The sequence below is a fragment of the Notamacropus eugenii genome, chromosome 2 (assembly GCF_028372415.1).
Source record: "Notamacropus eugenii isolate mMacEug1 chromosome 2, mMacEug1.pri_v2, whole genome shotgun sequence".
Classification (NCBI taxonomy): domain Eukaryota; kingdom Metazoa; phylum Chordata; class Mammalia; order Diprotodontia; family Macropodidae; genus Notamacropus; species Notamacropus eugenii.
The window spans coordinates 308,572,728-308,588,007 of NC_092873.1; the positions used below are offsets into that span (position 1 = coordinate 308,572,728).

Below are 15,280 nucleotides of genomic sequence, written 5' to 3' on the forward strand. Positions count from 1 at the left end.
TGTATATGTGATGAAGCTGACAACAAAGCTTTAATACCTATGCAATGTTATACCTCCTTTGAGGGCCTTTGGGTTGCTGCAGATGTTACTGTGATTCATTCTTTTTCTTGATGACTGTACCATAGACTCCTCCTGATGGGGGCTCAGAGCCCAGGACAGGGAAGGTGCTAGGACATGTCTCCCTGCTTTAATTGGGGATCAAACTGAACTCTTTTTATTTGTGTAAATTCACTCATTCCTAGCTGGTATGGAATCACAAAATTGTAATGAAACTTAGAGACCCTCTGGCCCACCTCTTTCCTACTCTGTTTCATTTAATAGCAGAAATCAAGGTTCCAAAAGGGGAATGAGCTGCCCATGGCATAGTAAGTGACCGACCTGGAAACTGAACCTAGCTAGGCCTTCTGGTTGCCATTCCAGAGACCACTGCCCTACAGCATAGGGCCTCTATTAAAAGTCATTTCATTGTAGTCCTGAAGTCACTCTTTTTTTCGTTTGTTTTCATAAAGAGGAAAGATTTTCATTGGCAACAATTCTGGTGTGCTCAGGATTGTCAGACAGCTTCTTGGGGAGAAAAAAAGAGATAAGTCATCAGAGGATGGAATGGAATTATTTCTTAGCCAGTGGGTTTGGTGGAGGGCAACAAAAATGTGACCTGGATGCTTTGGGGGCTCCCATGCAACTCTCTTCATTTCTTCCCTTGTAAGGTAGAAGATTGTCTTATAAAGAGCATGCCAACTATTCTGATTGTGCAGAAAAATCATAGTAGATGCCAGGTTTCAAAGGACGTTGGCCATAGAATGAATTTATAAGACTTATACCATCCGTCTTTAGCATGGGTTCTCAATCTGGGGTCCTTAAACTTTTTTTTTAACTTCATAACTGTATTTCAATATTTCCTTTGCATTTTATTTTATAATTAAAATCTTCTTCTTAGATGGGGTCCATAGACTACCCAATGGTTTCATCACACCAAAAAGATAAAAATTTTAGTTTTAAGACTTACTGCAGGGAAGTCTGCTTCATGTCCCACCTCTCTAAATAATTTAAACGAAAAACTTGTCGAATGCAGGACTAGAGGAATTGGGTCAGGGAAGCCTAGGGGAAAGATAGTGAGAGCAACTTCCTTAAGTTTTAATCAAATTGATAGGAAATGGTTGTTGTCCTTTGTTCTCAAAGAGGACCAAAATGACCTCGTTGTGGCTAATCAGACCAGTGCAAGCTTGGAATGCTTTACCACAGGTTGGGAACAAATAGTCCATGTGAACATCTGGGGTATTTTCTCTAAATTTGCACATATTGTGTTTTCTTTGAGCTACTGCAATTCTGCCTTGCTCATAGAGCACAACACCTTCTCTGATGAGGGCATACTATGCTGAGTGGTCCTGTACCAGTGTCTCCCATGTCACACAATCATTTCCAAAGTTCCTAAAGACCTTGAGAGTGTCATCGTATGGCTTTTTCTGGCCACCATAATAGACATTATTGGCAATGTGTCCAGACAGAATGGTTATGTTAAAATCTTCCCATCGATATTTAACTGTGTGATCTTGGGCAAGTCACTTAACTTGCTGAAGCCTTGGTTTTCTCATCTATCAAACAAGGTGGTTGAGCTAGGGGATCTCTGAGGTCCTGACCATCTCTGTTTCTATGACCCCATATTCTGCTTCTCCCTTTTCTGTGGCCAGTTCCACAATGGAAGAAGCATTAGTAAGTAGTGTGTGCAAACTTACACACTCACGTGCGTCTTTTTCCTATCATTCAACATCAAACAGTTGTGTATCTGTGAGGACGGAGGGAGGGTGTACATGATCACAAGTGTGTATGTGTAAATAGAACAAAACAGAACCAGGTGAAAGCACATCTGTTCTCCGGGTCCCTCGGCTCCCGCCCTATCCTGGTCTCTTCTGTTTATTTATTTAAGAAAAATCAGACACAGTGGTGGGTAAAAACCCAAATGGAGAATCACATCTGAGAAGTCACATCGTCCAATCCAGCTGTCCCAGGGTGGTGGTGGTGCTGCTGGTGCCCTCAGCTCCCACTCTCGAAGACAATATGTCTCCTGGTTCCCTCAGACCCACACCAGGAGGGTCTGTGTTGGCAGAGAGGGGGAAAGGCAACCTTTCCTAGTACCTCCCTCACCCTGCCACCCCACCCTGACCCACCCAGGAAGGGAATAAACAGCTGGCAAACCCATGACAAGTGGCTAAGGCGTGGTGAAAACCTAGCTGAGGAAATCACAGGGTTAGAAGAATTCCCACCTAACTGAGAATTAGAGGGCAGTGCCCTTGGGTTAGGAGCAGGAGTGAGACATTACGGGGAAGCCATGAGAGCATGGGCAGATGGAGCTCCCCCTTCCCTTTCTTCTCTGCCCCACCCCTTAACCCTTTCTGGGATAGTCCCATGGCCAGTGCCCCCTCTCTGGGTAATAGATTGTTGGGGTGGAAGGGAATGGTTGTGGACAGAATAGACACCTCCAACATCCCAGTTCCCTGCCCAGGGCCTCCATAGGAAGGAAGCTCTCAATAATCCCTCGGGGAAGATTTGAGGGTATGGGCAAAGTGAGGGTAGCAAAGTCTGGTTCCAACTTTGACCCCCTTGAGCTGACCTTGTGACCCAGGCTCCCACAGGGACTCTCACAAGTAACCTGGGGAGAGTCCTGGCAACTGAAGAGGGACAGAGCCTCCCAGAGTGTCAGGGGGTATGACTTCCCAAGCCAGCCCCAATTCTTCAGCTTTGCAGCTCCATCCCTCAGGAGGGCTGGGGGGAGTCCCCTCATCCTCATCCTCAGGACAGAAATCCCTGAATGTAGGTTTGAGAAAAGTCATTGTGCAGCTTGGGGGGAGGGAAGGAAGAGAAATGGGGGACATGGGAGGAGAGGGAAGCAGACTCCCGAGGAAGGGAGAACCCTGGGGGTAGAGAAAGCATGGGAGGGGCACACAGGGCAAAGCCCATGCTTTTCTCTCCTTCCCCCAACTTTTCTTGGTCTCTCTTGTCTACACACTGCCTCTTCTCACTCTCTGAGGGAAAAAAAAGAGGCGACAGATTTTAGAAGGCAGTGGAGAGAGACTGAGAGAGGGAAGATAGGACCCCTCCTTCAATCCCTTCCTCCTGGGCTAGTGCCCCCAGAGGGAGAACCAGCTGCAAAAGGAGGTGGGGGGCACAAGGCCTCAGATCCAGCTCTGCCCAGGCCTAGCCCAATGTAAGGAGGTGGGGAGGTTAGGATTTATAAAACCCAATCCAACAAGGCCCAGAATAAGCCCGGGAGGTTGAGGCAGACTCTTCCTGGAAAAGCAGCTGAGAGGGGCCAGGGTGGAGGCTTGGGTCGTTGTGGGGGGGCATCTAAGCAATCTCTTTGATTCTGCGTATGTAGTTATGCAGGTCCTGGGGTGCAGCCAACGTGCCCCCTGCCACATCTGGGCAGCCCCACCTCAAGTCCTCCTCCTCCTCCTCCTCCCCAGCGGGCACTGAGTCATAGGCTAGCTCCTCAGAGGGCATTGTGGTGAAAGTGGTGAACTTGACCCGCTTGCGCTTGGATGTGGGAGAGCTAGCTGGGTCCTCAGCCTGGTCCCGGGCTGAGCCCCCTGAGCTGCCATCCCCTCTCCCATGGACTTGACTCTGGACGCTGGTCTGGGAGCTGCCACTGCTGTGGTGGTCCCCATGGCAGCAGGCGGGCACAGCCTCTAGAGGGTTGCCTGCAGGTGGTGAGAGCTCACCCTGGGCCCTCAGAGGCTGCCCATTACCCAGAAAGACCCAGTGATGGGAGTGGTCCATACTGGTCTGGCCTTCAGGAGGGATCCGCTTGTGCCGATACCGGAGTACAAATACAATACAATTGATGAGAAAGACGAGGATGGCCAGGCAGAAGACACCTAGTAAGGCATACATTCCGATCTCCAGGTCTGTCAGCCCCCGGGGCATCTGGGTGAAGCCAGTGGGGATGGGTGGGAAGTCCTCTGTGGGAGTCTGGGCTGGACCAGCAGTGCCTGGTGTAGGTGGCCCCCGAGGGGAAGCAGTGGCCGGATGGCCAGGTCCCATGGCCTCATCCTCACTATCTCCACCGCCCCCACCTGGGCCAGGCTGGCTCGGGCCTGGGTAGTCATAAGTGGGGTCCTCTTCCTCATTACCAAAGCGTACTCGCAGTCCCACAGCCGCTGTGGCCAGGATGCTCTTCCTTTTGGATTTCTGGCAGCTCTCAGCGATGGTGAGATCAGCCTGGAGCAGCGGGCCTTCGCCCTCAGCCTCAGCCACCACAAGGGGGAAAGCCCGGTCCTGGGTCACGGTGGCCACCCTCTCATCCCGGCTGCTGACCAATAGTGCGTAGTCTCTTGGGCTGTATAGGGACAGTGGAGCTGTGGTGCCATCACTGTAGAACAGCCAGAGACTCAGGAGAGCTTCCTGGAAGAGGCCAACCAGGGTAAGGGGAAAGCAGAGAAATGGGGGAAGGGTCATCAAGATGATCACCTTTCTGGGGGAGGTGGAGATGGCAAGTGGGGGATGGACAACACTGGGCAGAGAGGGATGGAGGACAGAGAACAGGAATGCTCTGATAAGGATGGACTGGAAATCAGAGACTCCAACTCTCTAAACCTAAACTCTCCCAGCTATTTATTATGGAATCTACATATAGCAGCCAGGTGGCACAATGGAAAGAACACTGGCCTTGGAATTAGGAAGACTCACCAACCTGAGTTCCAATCTGGCCTCAGACACTTCCTAGCTATGTGACCCTGAGCAAGTCACTTAACTCTGTCTGCCTCAGTTTCCTCATCTGTCAAATGGGCTGGAGAAGGAAATGGCAAACCACTTCAATATCTTTGCCAAGAAAACCATAAATGGGATCACAAAGAATTGGACATGACTTAAATGACTTGACAAAACAAGTAGCACCATCTGTAGAAATCTGCCTGACCTTTAACCCTGCTGTATGCCTTGTTATGCTCAGACAACCCCCGCCTCATGCACAGTATCTGACCTGTCCATGCACCCTAAGAACCCCTGGGCCTTGCCATTCACCATACAACTGCACCCTCAAGACTTACAGGTCTTTCTATTGGCGCTCAAATAGAACTTTCTAATATGTTGTCTCTTTCAATTAGAACATGATCCCCTTGAAAGCAGGAACTGTCGCACTTTAAGCAACTAAGAAATGGCTTTTCATTCATTCAAAGCTTTTGCTCCTCACTTCCCTCCTCTGTCACCCCACTCCATTATCTTAATAGATTCAATAGACTCAAGTCTCTTGTCCTGCAGCATCAGCCTCATATATCCTTGTCCTGCTTTGGGGAAGATGAAGAAAAATCTGTTTCCACTCTCCCTTCTCACATGTAGGGGGCTGTTTATTGCCTCTTCTATTCTCTGGTCCTTGGCCTTCTCTCCTACACTTAAATAACTGTAAATTCCAGACCTAGAAGGTGTTTTAGAAATAACTCAGTCCAACCTCTTCATTTCAAAGAGTAGGAATCTGAGGCCCAGAGAGAATAAATAATTTGCTTAAGATTGCACGTTGAGTCAAGGCCAGAGGCAGCAATAGAACCCAATAACCTGAATTGACTGCCAAGGGTTCTTCCTGCCTCAGACACTTACTAGCTGTGTGACTCTGGGCAGGTTACTTAAATTCTCCAGGCCTCCATTTCTGCATCTGTAAAATAGGGGCGGTGGTCTCTATGATGTCTTCCCAGAGTATTTTCCAACTCTAACTCCAGGGTCCTGTGATCCCTTGCTCAAAAATGTATTCAGTTAGCTTTTCTGCATCAAATTCTTACTCCCCCTCCTACCCCAGCCCTTTGCCTTTCCTCCTATTCCTATTGGTTAGGGAGGAGAGGGGAGAAGCTATAGCTGGAGTTTAGGAATCAGATGAAGTTAGGGAATATAGGTGTCTGGTTCTCCAGAGACCTGAGGAGAGTTTTCTCAGGTTTCCTGGAGAAGTATTCTCTAGTCATTGAGTGCAGAAAAATGAATGACTAGACTTTCCATAATGAATTCTTTACCTAGCCAGGACAGAGCAAAGGGGTGAAGAGGAGAGTAGTTAAACTGCCTGTGCTTGAGCCCCTTCTGAGCCAGGAGGGAGCAGTAGAGGAAGGGTGAACAATAAACACCTGTTGTCATCCCGGCTGGCAGAGATGGGGACATGAGGTGAGGTACTCAGTGCCTCCAGCCCATCACTTATTCACCTGCTTGAGGAAGCTGAGGGTCTGCTGGGCTGCCGTAGTAGCCAAGATGGTGTGACTATTCCCAGGGCTGGGGCGAAGGGAGAGGGACAGGCTGGCCACCACCTGGCCTCGGAGCTCCGTGATGCTGACCTTCTCCTCTGTCACTGTCACCATAGTCTCTCCCAGGACAGCCTCGGTCAATGGGGATATAACCTGGAGTGGGGTGAGTAAATTGGATGCCGTGCACTCAGACCAAGAGGAAATGTAGATTTAGGTTTTCCTACTCCTACCCTTTAAAAGGCCTCCCATCTTTCCCCCAAGAAGGATCCTTCTATTGACTGTATAGCTCATTTCTTCAGAGCTATGACATACGAACAGGTATATGAGAGGGATGGGGATGAATAAGAATTAGGGCTTGGAGCAGGAGAGCTGGAGTCCATCTCAGGATTCCCTTTGCCATCAGGATATTAATAGAGGAGGTTAGGGTGGGGAGATTATGGGGTGGATTGAGGGGGAGGGGGAGCCAAGTCCTACCTTAAATGGGGTAGTCCCAGGCTCAAGGCCAGCCAAAGTGCTACTGTCCACCAGTTGGGCCACACGGGGGTCGCCCACCCTCATGAAGTCACTGACCAGGTCGGTGACCTCCACCAGCCAGTCAGGGCCCAGCATGGTGACCACCTGGTCAGTGCCCTCAGAGGACGTGGTATGGAACTGGGTGAAGACCTGGAGTGTGGAGTGTTGGTACTGCAGAGTACATCCCCGGTTCTGCCTCCTCTCCTCCTCTTCCTCCTCCTCATCCTCACTCTCCCGAGCTGATCTGGGCATAAGCAGGTAGAGAGCAGGGTTAGCATGGGGCCCCCAGCCCCATGTTTTATCTCTGTGCTACAAGAAGACATACACATGTGTGTACATGTGCATGTGTGTGTATAAGTATGCAAGTGTGTGTGTGTGCATGTGTGTGTGTGTTAAAGAGGAAAGGAACTGAAGAAGGCAGGGATACAAGGGGCCAATTGGGTTAAATCCTTCCTCCTCAGACTCTCCACATATCTTGAGTATGTCTTTTCTCTCTATACATAGGTGGGGAATCTGGGGAATCTGCTGCCTTGAGGCCACATGTGGCCTTCCAGGTTCTTGTGTGCGGCCTTTTGACTGAGTCCAAGTTTTACAGAACAATCCTTCTATTAAAGGGATTTGTTCTGTGAAGTTTGGATTCAGTCAAAAGGCTGCACTTGGTCCATCCCTGCTCTATAATCTCACTTTCCTTGTCTGGTCCTTCCCACCTGCTCTAGCTCTAGAGAAAAGGAAATAGAATCTATTGTGTTGGGGGGCATGGAGGGGGCTGGCCCCCCTCTCCTCTGTGCTCCTTGGTTCTACCCCACTCTAGGAAATATCCTGTTTTAGGAGATTTTGTTTCCTTCCCCTCTCAGCATTTCCAGGGTTGGACTAATGGGCTTCTAAGGCTCCTTCAAACTCCAGATCTACGATCCCACACTTCCCCTTCCCCTTCAAACCATGGGCCCTCTTCACTTGTGTTTTCCCATCTCTCCCTCTTTTCACTTAAATATCCCAGACAAACACTCAAACCAGCATCCCCTATCCCAGCCCCAAGGTCTGAGGAGCTCGACATTTCTCACAGCAGTGTGAGGTGACATAAAACGTCCCTGAACTGCAGTTGGGAGAACCAGGGTTCAAATCCCGGCTTTGTCACTTATCAGCCAGGCCTTGGGCAATCGCTCAACCTCTCATCATTCATTCTGAATGCCCCTCCTGCTCCAGATTCTGTGAACACTGATTTGTCTTTCCTTCTCTCTGTGCATCTTGATTTCTCTAGGCCTCTTCCATGTCCCTCCCTCCACATTCTCTCTCTCCCTCTGTCTGTCTGTCTGTCCTTCATTTCTCCTCTCTGTGGCTTCTCCATTATTCTTTTTTCCTTTTTTTCTAACCTACCCTAGGAGCTCACAATGAGTAGAGGCAGTGTGCGGCTTTGAGCATTAATAGAAGGGTGAGAGGAAGCAAATGCCTGCCCCTACGTGTGCCCAGGACTGGGGTGTGTGTGTGTGTATGTGTGTGTGTGTATGAATGTGTATGTGTGTGTATATGTGTGTATGAGTCTATATGTGTGTATATGTATGTATGAGTGTGTATGAGTGTGTATGTGTGTGCATGTATGTGTGCATGTGTGCATGTGTGTATGTATGTGTATGTGTGTGTACATGAGACTGTATTAGTGAATGCACGGGAGGCTGAGTGTGGCACCTAGCAAGGTCCACTTGGGAGAGGGAGGCTGTATGTCCCCAGGGGTCCTGCTTGTACCTTCTGTCCGGGAGAATGGGTACCCTCCAGCCCTTCACTTGACTGAGCTGGGCATCAGAGAGCTCAATGTGTAAGGGTAGTTTGGGGACCCAGACAGTCATCTCCAGGGGGGCGCTCAAGATGTCATATCGGAAGGTCACTCGAGCATTCATGGAACCCCGTGACTCCTTCCCACTCACAAAAACATAGTCACAGCTTCTAGACACCTGTAGGGAACGGAAGTGGGGGGATGTGAGTTAGAAAAACCTGGAAACTTGTCATGCTGTAAAGATCCAATACTGGATCTGAAGTCTAAGGAGGACCAGATGACTTGGCAGAGAGAATTCTTATCAAGGGGGCTGCTGGAGACAGAGGAGGGTGGCTGAGAAGAGAGGCAAATAGGACCCGAATGGAGAGGAAGCAGACCCCAGGGGCCCAGAAGGAGAGGCTGCTGAACAAATAACTTGGTATGGTAACGTCCCAGCAAAGCACGAACTCATAACTAGCTTGGTTTCTGCTCTGCTGCATCTTGTCCCTCCATTTGGACCTCCTCGTTCTCCAGCAGGCAGACATCAAAGGCTTTAATGCAGACATGTCCTCAGAGGGCCGCTCACCACCCACCCTGATGAAGTCAGTGAAGGACCCTCCATCCCCATCACTAGACTAACTATCCACAGGACAGTGGAAAGAGCATTTCTTTGGAGTGAGATGACCTGGGAGCAAATCCTGAGTCATTCTGGGCAAGTCAGCTCTCTGGGCCTCAGTTTTCCAACTCCTAAAGTGAAATGATTGGACTGGCTGGTCTCTCATAGTCTCTGGTCGACTGGATGGTCCCTTCCAGCTCAAAAGGTATGATACCTTGGTCATTTCCTGAATCCTTGAAATCATGAGAAACATCCCCTCCATACAGGGCCATCCCACAGACTACTGGGGAGTTTGGGCTCAAGCAGCCACACACATACGTATGCACACACACACGTGTCTTATGTTTCATAAACATGAGTGGAGTGGAAATGTTAGGATTGGGGCACAAAGCAGGGAGAAAGGGGCTGAGCTCCTAGGTTCAAAGCTGCTTCTGATGCAAACTGGCTGTGAGACTGAGCAAATCTGAGCAGTTAAGGTGAAGACAAGGTGCCAACCTGCAGTGGTGGAAAGACTTTCCTCACCTTGGAGTTCCCTATACTAATGAAATCACAAGTCCAGTCTATCCCTAGTAGTGCCTGGCACATAGTAGCTCCTTAATAAAAATGAATGGAATTGAACACACACACACACACACACACACACACACACACACACACACACACAGGACTTGTGTTCAGGGAGGGATGAGGGGAGAATGAAAGGAGTGGGGAGGCTGCTTGGCCCGAATTCCTTCTCCCAACTTCTCTCCCTTCCCCCCCTAACAGTATGGGGGCTGTTATCTCAGAGTCCCCAAATAAGCTAAGTCATCATTGCCACAGTGGTTGGAAGAGGGTGTGGAGGGGTGGTGATAAACTCTCTGCCAAAGCAGCTCATTTCCCCATTAAAAAGTCAGTGGAAAAATTCCAGATTTGGGCAAATCCTGCTGTCAACTTTTGAAAAAAAATCTATTCTATTCTCATCTTCTAGAACTAGACCCTTGGGTGAGCTGGTGGAGGGGCTAGGGGTAGGAACTTCCAGGTTCTAAGGAAGCTCAATGGTCCAACTATTCCTCTTCTCAGTTCAGTGACCATGTAGATCAAGTCAGCTAGATCTTAAGAAACATCTCTTGGCAGCAAAAATTCTTCTCCTGAGAGCATGAGCCTGGGGTTGGGGTGGGGATGGACAGGTTTTTTTTACATTGAAATGGTTTGAGGGACAGCTAGGCACTGCAGAGGATAGAGTGCTGGACCTGGATTCAGGAAGCCCTCTGTTCAAATATGGCCACAGATACTTACTGGTTGTGTGACAAATCACTTAACCATCATCTGCCTCAGTTACCTGATCTGTAAAATGGCAATGAGGAGAGCACATACTTCACAGGGTTGTTGTGAGGATAAAACATGAGAGAGTGAGATAGTATTTGTAAAGTGTTTTATAAAACCTTAAGGTGCCATATAAAATATTAGCTATTAATATTATCTTTCCTGAAGTCAGGTGCATCTATTCTATGGATGAAATGAATTACATAAACTTCAATCTGAGAGAGAGATAGTGAGAGACAGAGACAGAGACAGAGAGATAGTGAGACAGAGACAGAGAGAGACAGAGAGACAGAGAGAGAGACAGAGAGAGAAAGACAGAGAGAGAAAGAGAGAGAGAGAGAGAGAGAGAGAGAGAGAGAGAGAGAGAGAGAGAGAGAGAGAGAGAATGTGAGAGAGATTAAGGAGAAAGGGACAATAAAGGCAGAAGGAGAGAGTGAGAAGGATGAAGAAGGAAAAGAAAACCCCACAGCTCCCCCTTCTTCTGTTCTCCTTAATGCTGAATTATTTACAGGAACAGAAAACAGATCCAGCCATGTAATCTTTTGATTTATGGAGCCCGCCAGGAACCCTGACACTGTAATCATGACTCTCTGGCTCCCCAGGTAAGGGGCCTATGCCAACTTCCCTCCCTCTTCCCCTATTCCTCTACTTTCCCATTTACTCCCCCCATTCCCCACCCCTTCCCCTGTTTGCCTCCAATCCTCTTTCCATACTGGGTAAGAAGGGATAAATCTAGGGGCCCCCTGGAGGTAGTCTGACAAATGATTTATCATAAGCTGGGCCCCCTACATCCCTGGAATGCTGAGGACACGATATACCTACAATAGTCTTGTTTAAAGTAAGCAGCTTGAGGTATTTACAGAGGGATATGGGATGGAGGGATGGGGGATGAGGAGGATGCAGAGGATCATAGATTTAGAACTGCAAAGGACTTTAGAGGTCATTCACCCTCTCATTTTAGAGATGAGGAAACTGGGGCCCAGAAAGGTTAACTGAATTACACAGCTATTAAGGTATCTAAGGTGATTTGAACCCAAGCCTTCCTGACTCCATCTGTTTTGCCCAATCCACTGTAATATTGGTTTCATAAATTATGAAAGGAGAAGAATTCTGTCCTTCTCTATCTATAGCTCTCTTCAATATGAATTTTCTTCAATTAGTCCCTGAGGTGGTGCTAAGCCATCTCTCCCCCATTATTCACAAATCTTAAAACACATCCAGGAAGCTTTTCAAGATTCATCAGAAAAAATAACAACAAAAACCCAACTCAAGACAGAGGACATGCAAATCGAATCATTCCATCCTTCCTTCTCCCCACCATGATGTTGTTGTATCATCCGATCCTCCACCCAAAATAGATTTGTCCTTGAGTATTATCTAATATTGATTTAACCCATTTTGGCTCAGGGCCCTTGGGACTCCTATCTCCCACTGGGATAGCTGCTCCCTTGGGGGACCTTGAGGGACACAGTACCCACCTTGATGATGTCCTCATTGTTGGACTCACATTCCACCAAGGAGGAAACATCCAGAACCTGGCCTGTCACCTCAATAGCAATGACCTTAACTGGTATGGCCACTGTCCGACCAGTCAGGATGGCTGTGTTGATGATCTCAGTGTCCTGTGGTGAGGAGGAAAGAGACAATGTTTTAATAAGGTTGTCATGGCTCTATCCAGACCATACCCTACTCCATTTCTTCTACCATGTTGGAGAAGGAAAACATTAGTCCTCCTCATCTTCCCTGTTAATTCCTCTTTTCTCACCAACAATACTCTTTCCTCCTGTTCTTCACTCTTCAGAAGAAGGGTAAGTCAAGTGTGTGTCTATCCTTCCCCTTGTACCAACATACAGGTTCAGATTCACAAACAAACTCAGATACACACATCCATGGGTGCATAGATGCACAGTGCCACATCCTAAGGTAAATACATTCAATTATCCCCTCATTTTTGTACCACTGAGGTATCCTTCTAATTGGCCTCCTGGATAAGTGACCCATTTCATGACCACCCCTCAAATGGACATGCTTTGGATACATCCCAAATGCATCTCCACCTGTTGAAAGTCTCTCTTCCCCCTCAGGTGCCACCTCGTCCATGAAGTGCTCCCAGATTCCCCCAGTTGAAAGAAATCCTTTGCCTCAAATTTCCCTGCATCACTTGATCTGGATCTTCCTCTAAGGATACTTCCAGATCTAAGTCCATAATTCTATGATCCTTTGCCCTCAAATTCTCCCAGTTATCCCTGTCTACTTGCTACTGTTCCTTCTTTACTAGAGTAGAAGTCCCTTGAGGCCGGGTACCATGCTGATGTTCTCATCTTTGTGTTCTTAAAATCTAGAAGAGTGCTTCTTCATGTGGCAAGAGCTTGACAATTGTTTGTGAAATTGAATTAATATTAAACATCATTTTGAGATATCATCTCAATCACTCTCTTCCTCTTCTCTCCGCCTGTCTCTTTCTCTTTCTGTCTCTCCCTCTTTCTCTTCTTGCTCTTATTTTCTGTCTCTCTGTCTCTGTCTGTCTCTGTCTGTATCTCTCCATCTCTCTCTCACACACACAAATATACACACACAGATTTAGAACTGGAAAAGACCTTTGAAGCTATCTGGTTTAACCTTCTAATTTTATAAATGAGGAAATTCAAGACCAAAGATAAATGGCTTGCCCATGGTTAAACAGGTAATAATTACAGAGTCAGGATTTGAACCCAGGTTCCCTAACTCCAAATACAGTACCCTTTACATCGTACCACACTGCCTCTATGACACATATGCACTCATACATACATAATCATATGCACATAGTTACACACACGTGAGTGCATATATGTGATTACGCAATCACATACAAACATCCACTGATCAATTAACTGATTAATCAGCAAGCCTTTATCAAGCATCTCTTATGTGCCCAGCATGATGATGGATGCTATGGATACAAACAGTTCTTGCCCAAAGGCACTTACAGTCATTGGGGGAAACAATGTGAACATAGCCAAATATGTAGGAGACGCAGGAGGGTACATTAGCAGCAGAGAGCCTCCAGGAGACCTCCTTCATTTAGTAAACAACATCACATACACAAATTCCATCATGGGCTCTCATGCTCTTGGGATGCCCCTCACCATAGCCAGAGGCAGAATAGCTTGCACATCCCTCTGGATGACGGTCAGCTCAGTCACTGCCCTCTCTAGGTCGGGCAAGGGGCTCCTGCCTCGGTAGTCGATATGCCACATGATCCGGCGCTTCACGGATTGGCTGGTGAAGTTCTCCATCTCAAAGTCCAGCTGCAGGATCTCCAGGGGTCCCTCGCCCTCCCTGCCAGGTGTGAAGGAGGTGGCAGCAGGAGGGATGAGCAAGAAAGACTCGGGGCTATTCTTTCTGGGTCAATGGGGGAGCCCTGAGCCCTGGAAGTAAGTCAGTGTCCCAGATTCTTGAGAAAGACTCAATAATTGGACCTGAATCTCTCCAGTCCTGCCCCCCTCACCCCAATCCCTGGTTTTATCAAAGCTTGCCCAGCTCGCTAATTGTCTAGCATCTGATGTACTCATGCCCACTTCTTCTCACCCTCCAGCTTGTGGTGGAAAGAAGCATCTTTGTTGGCAGTCAGGATTTCTGGGTTCTGCCTGGATCATTTTTTTTCCTTTCTAAAACTCCCTCCCCATTTCCACTGGGCAATTCTTTCCTGTCCTCTCCAACCTCCCCCTAGCAGTGCATATAGGATGACAAGGGTCAGCAGGGGGGCCCACCCTCCAGGGAACTCAAGATGTTTATTGTGGCTGACCTGGGGAGCAAAGGGGTACTTTGAGTTCTGGACACATCCACGGTAGCAGTCGAGTGCTTTCCCCCAGTGAGCAGCTCTGAAGTCACCTGCCACTGGCCACTTCGGGCCTTGGTGCCCAGTAGGGTGACTCCCTTCTTGGCCTTCACTCTGCGGACAAATAGGGAAGAAGAAAGGGCTGGGGGTCATGGTGGGGCACAAAGCTCCTTCCAATTCCAGAGATCACTAAACAACTCCATTTGTCATGGAACCCTAGTCTAAGGCACGGTGGTGAAGGTAGGATGAACTAAGCCTCCGCTTTGAACTCAGAAGTGTATTCTCTATGCCTGGGGGAAGGCAATCCACTTAACCTCTTTGTGAAGGGGAAAGGGTAGGGCTTCTGGGGAATTCCCTCTCACCTTCAAGGGTGGGAAAATGGGCCTCAAATATTCACCAATAAGAAGCAGAATCTGATAAGCTTTCTCACTTTCTCACACTTAAGGTGGACACTTCCTAGAGGTAGCCTTACTTGCAATTCAATTCAACCAATACCCACTACTCACCTACTACGTTCAAGGTTGAATATTTAGGTGGTGCAAGGATGAATGGGGCTCATTTCCTGCCCTCAAGAAGTTTAAAATCTTGTTAGGCTTGCAAGGAGAGTCCCAAACGAGTGAACTGATAAAGATGATGTCTCAGGCACAGACGGATGAGGAGAGACTTTTGGGGTGTGGGAAGAATGGAAAAGAGACTTCCTTCTACCCTCAGTGAGTACTCCTCAGTGAAAAGTACAGGGTGATGGAGTCAGAGGATATGCGTTTAAATTCTAACTAATTGGTGTTGTGAAGAGAGCTCTTGGCATGGAATGAGGAAAACCCGAGTTCAAATTCAGCCTCAGACAATTACTAGGTATGTGATCTTGGGCAAATCATTTAACCTCTGTTTGCCTCAGTTTTCTCAACTATAAAATAAGGATAATAACACCACCTAACTTCCAGGGTTATTATGAGGATTAACTGAGATAATATTTGCAAAATGCTCAGCTTAGTATCTGGCACATACCAGTCACTTAATAAATGCTTATTCCCTTTGCCACTTACTACCTGTGTGACATCGTGAAAGCCACA

At 47.9% G+C, this 15,280-nt stretch overlaps 1 protein-coding gene across 1 annotated transcript in view; it reads right to left on the reverse strand.

The window, feature by feature from the left end:
* Positions 1-1,863: 1,863 nt before the first annotated feature.
* The window catches only part of TMEM132E (transmembrane protein 132E), a 116,367-nt gene continuing 102,950 nt past the window's right edge, over positions 1,864-15,280 (reverse strand). Inside the window, exons 3-9 of the mRNA XM_072644945.1 lie at positions 14,178-14,324; positions 13,519-13,711; positions 11,869-12,012; positions 8,466-8,671; positions 6,687-6,969; positions 6,174-6,365; positions 1,864-4,398 (exon numbers count right to left, since the gene is read on the reverse strand). Of these exons, the coding sequence (XP_072501046.1) occupies positions 3,343-4,398; positions 6,174-6,365; positions 6,687-6,969; positions 8,466-8,671; positions 11,869-12,012; positions 13,519-13,711; positions 14,178-14,324 (2,221 nt within the window). The 3' untranslated portion in view covers positions 1,864-3,342. The remainder of the gene's footprint in view (positions 4,399-6,173; positions 6,366-6,686; positions 6,970-8,465; positions 8,672-11,868; positions 12,013-13,518; positions 13,712-14,177; positions 14,325-15,280) is intronic.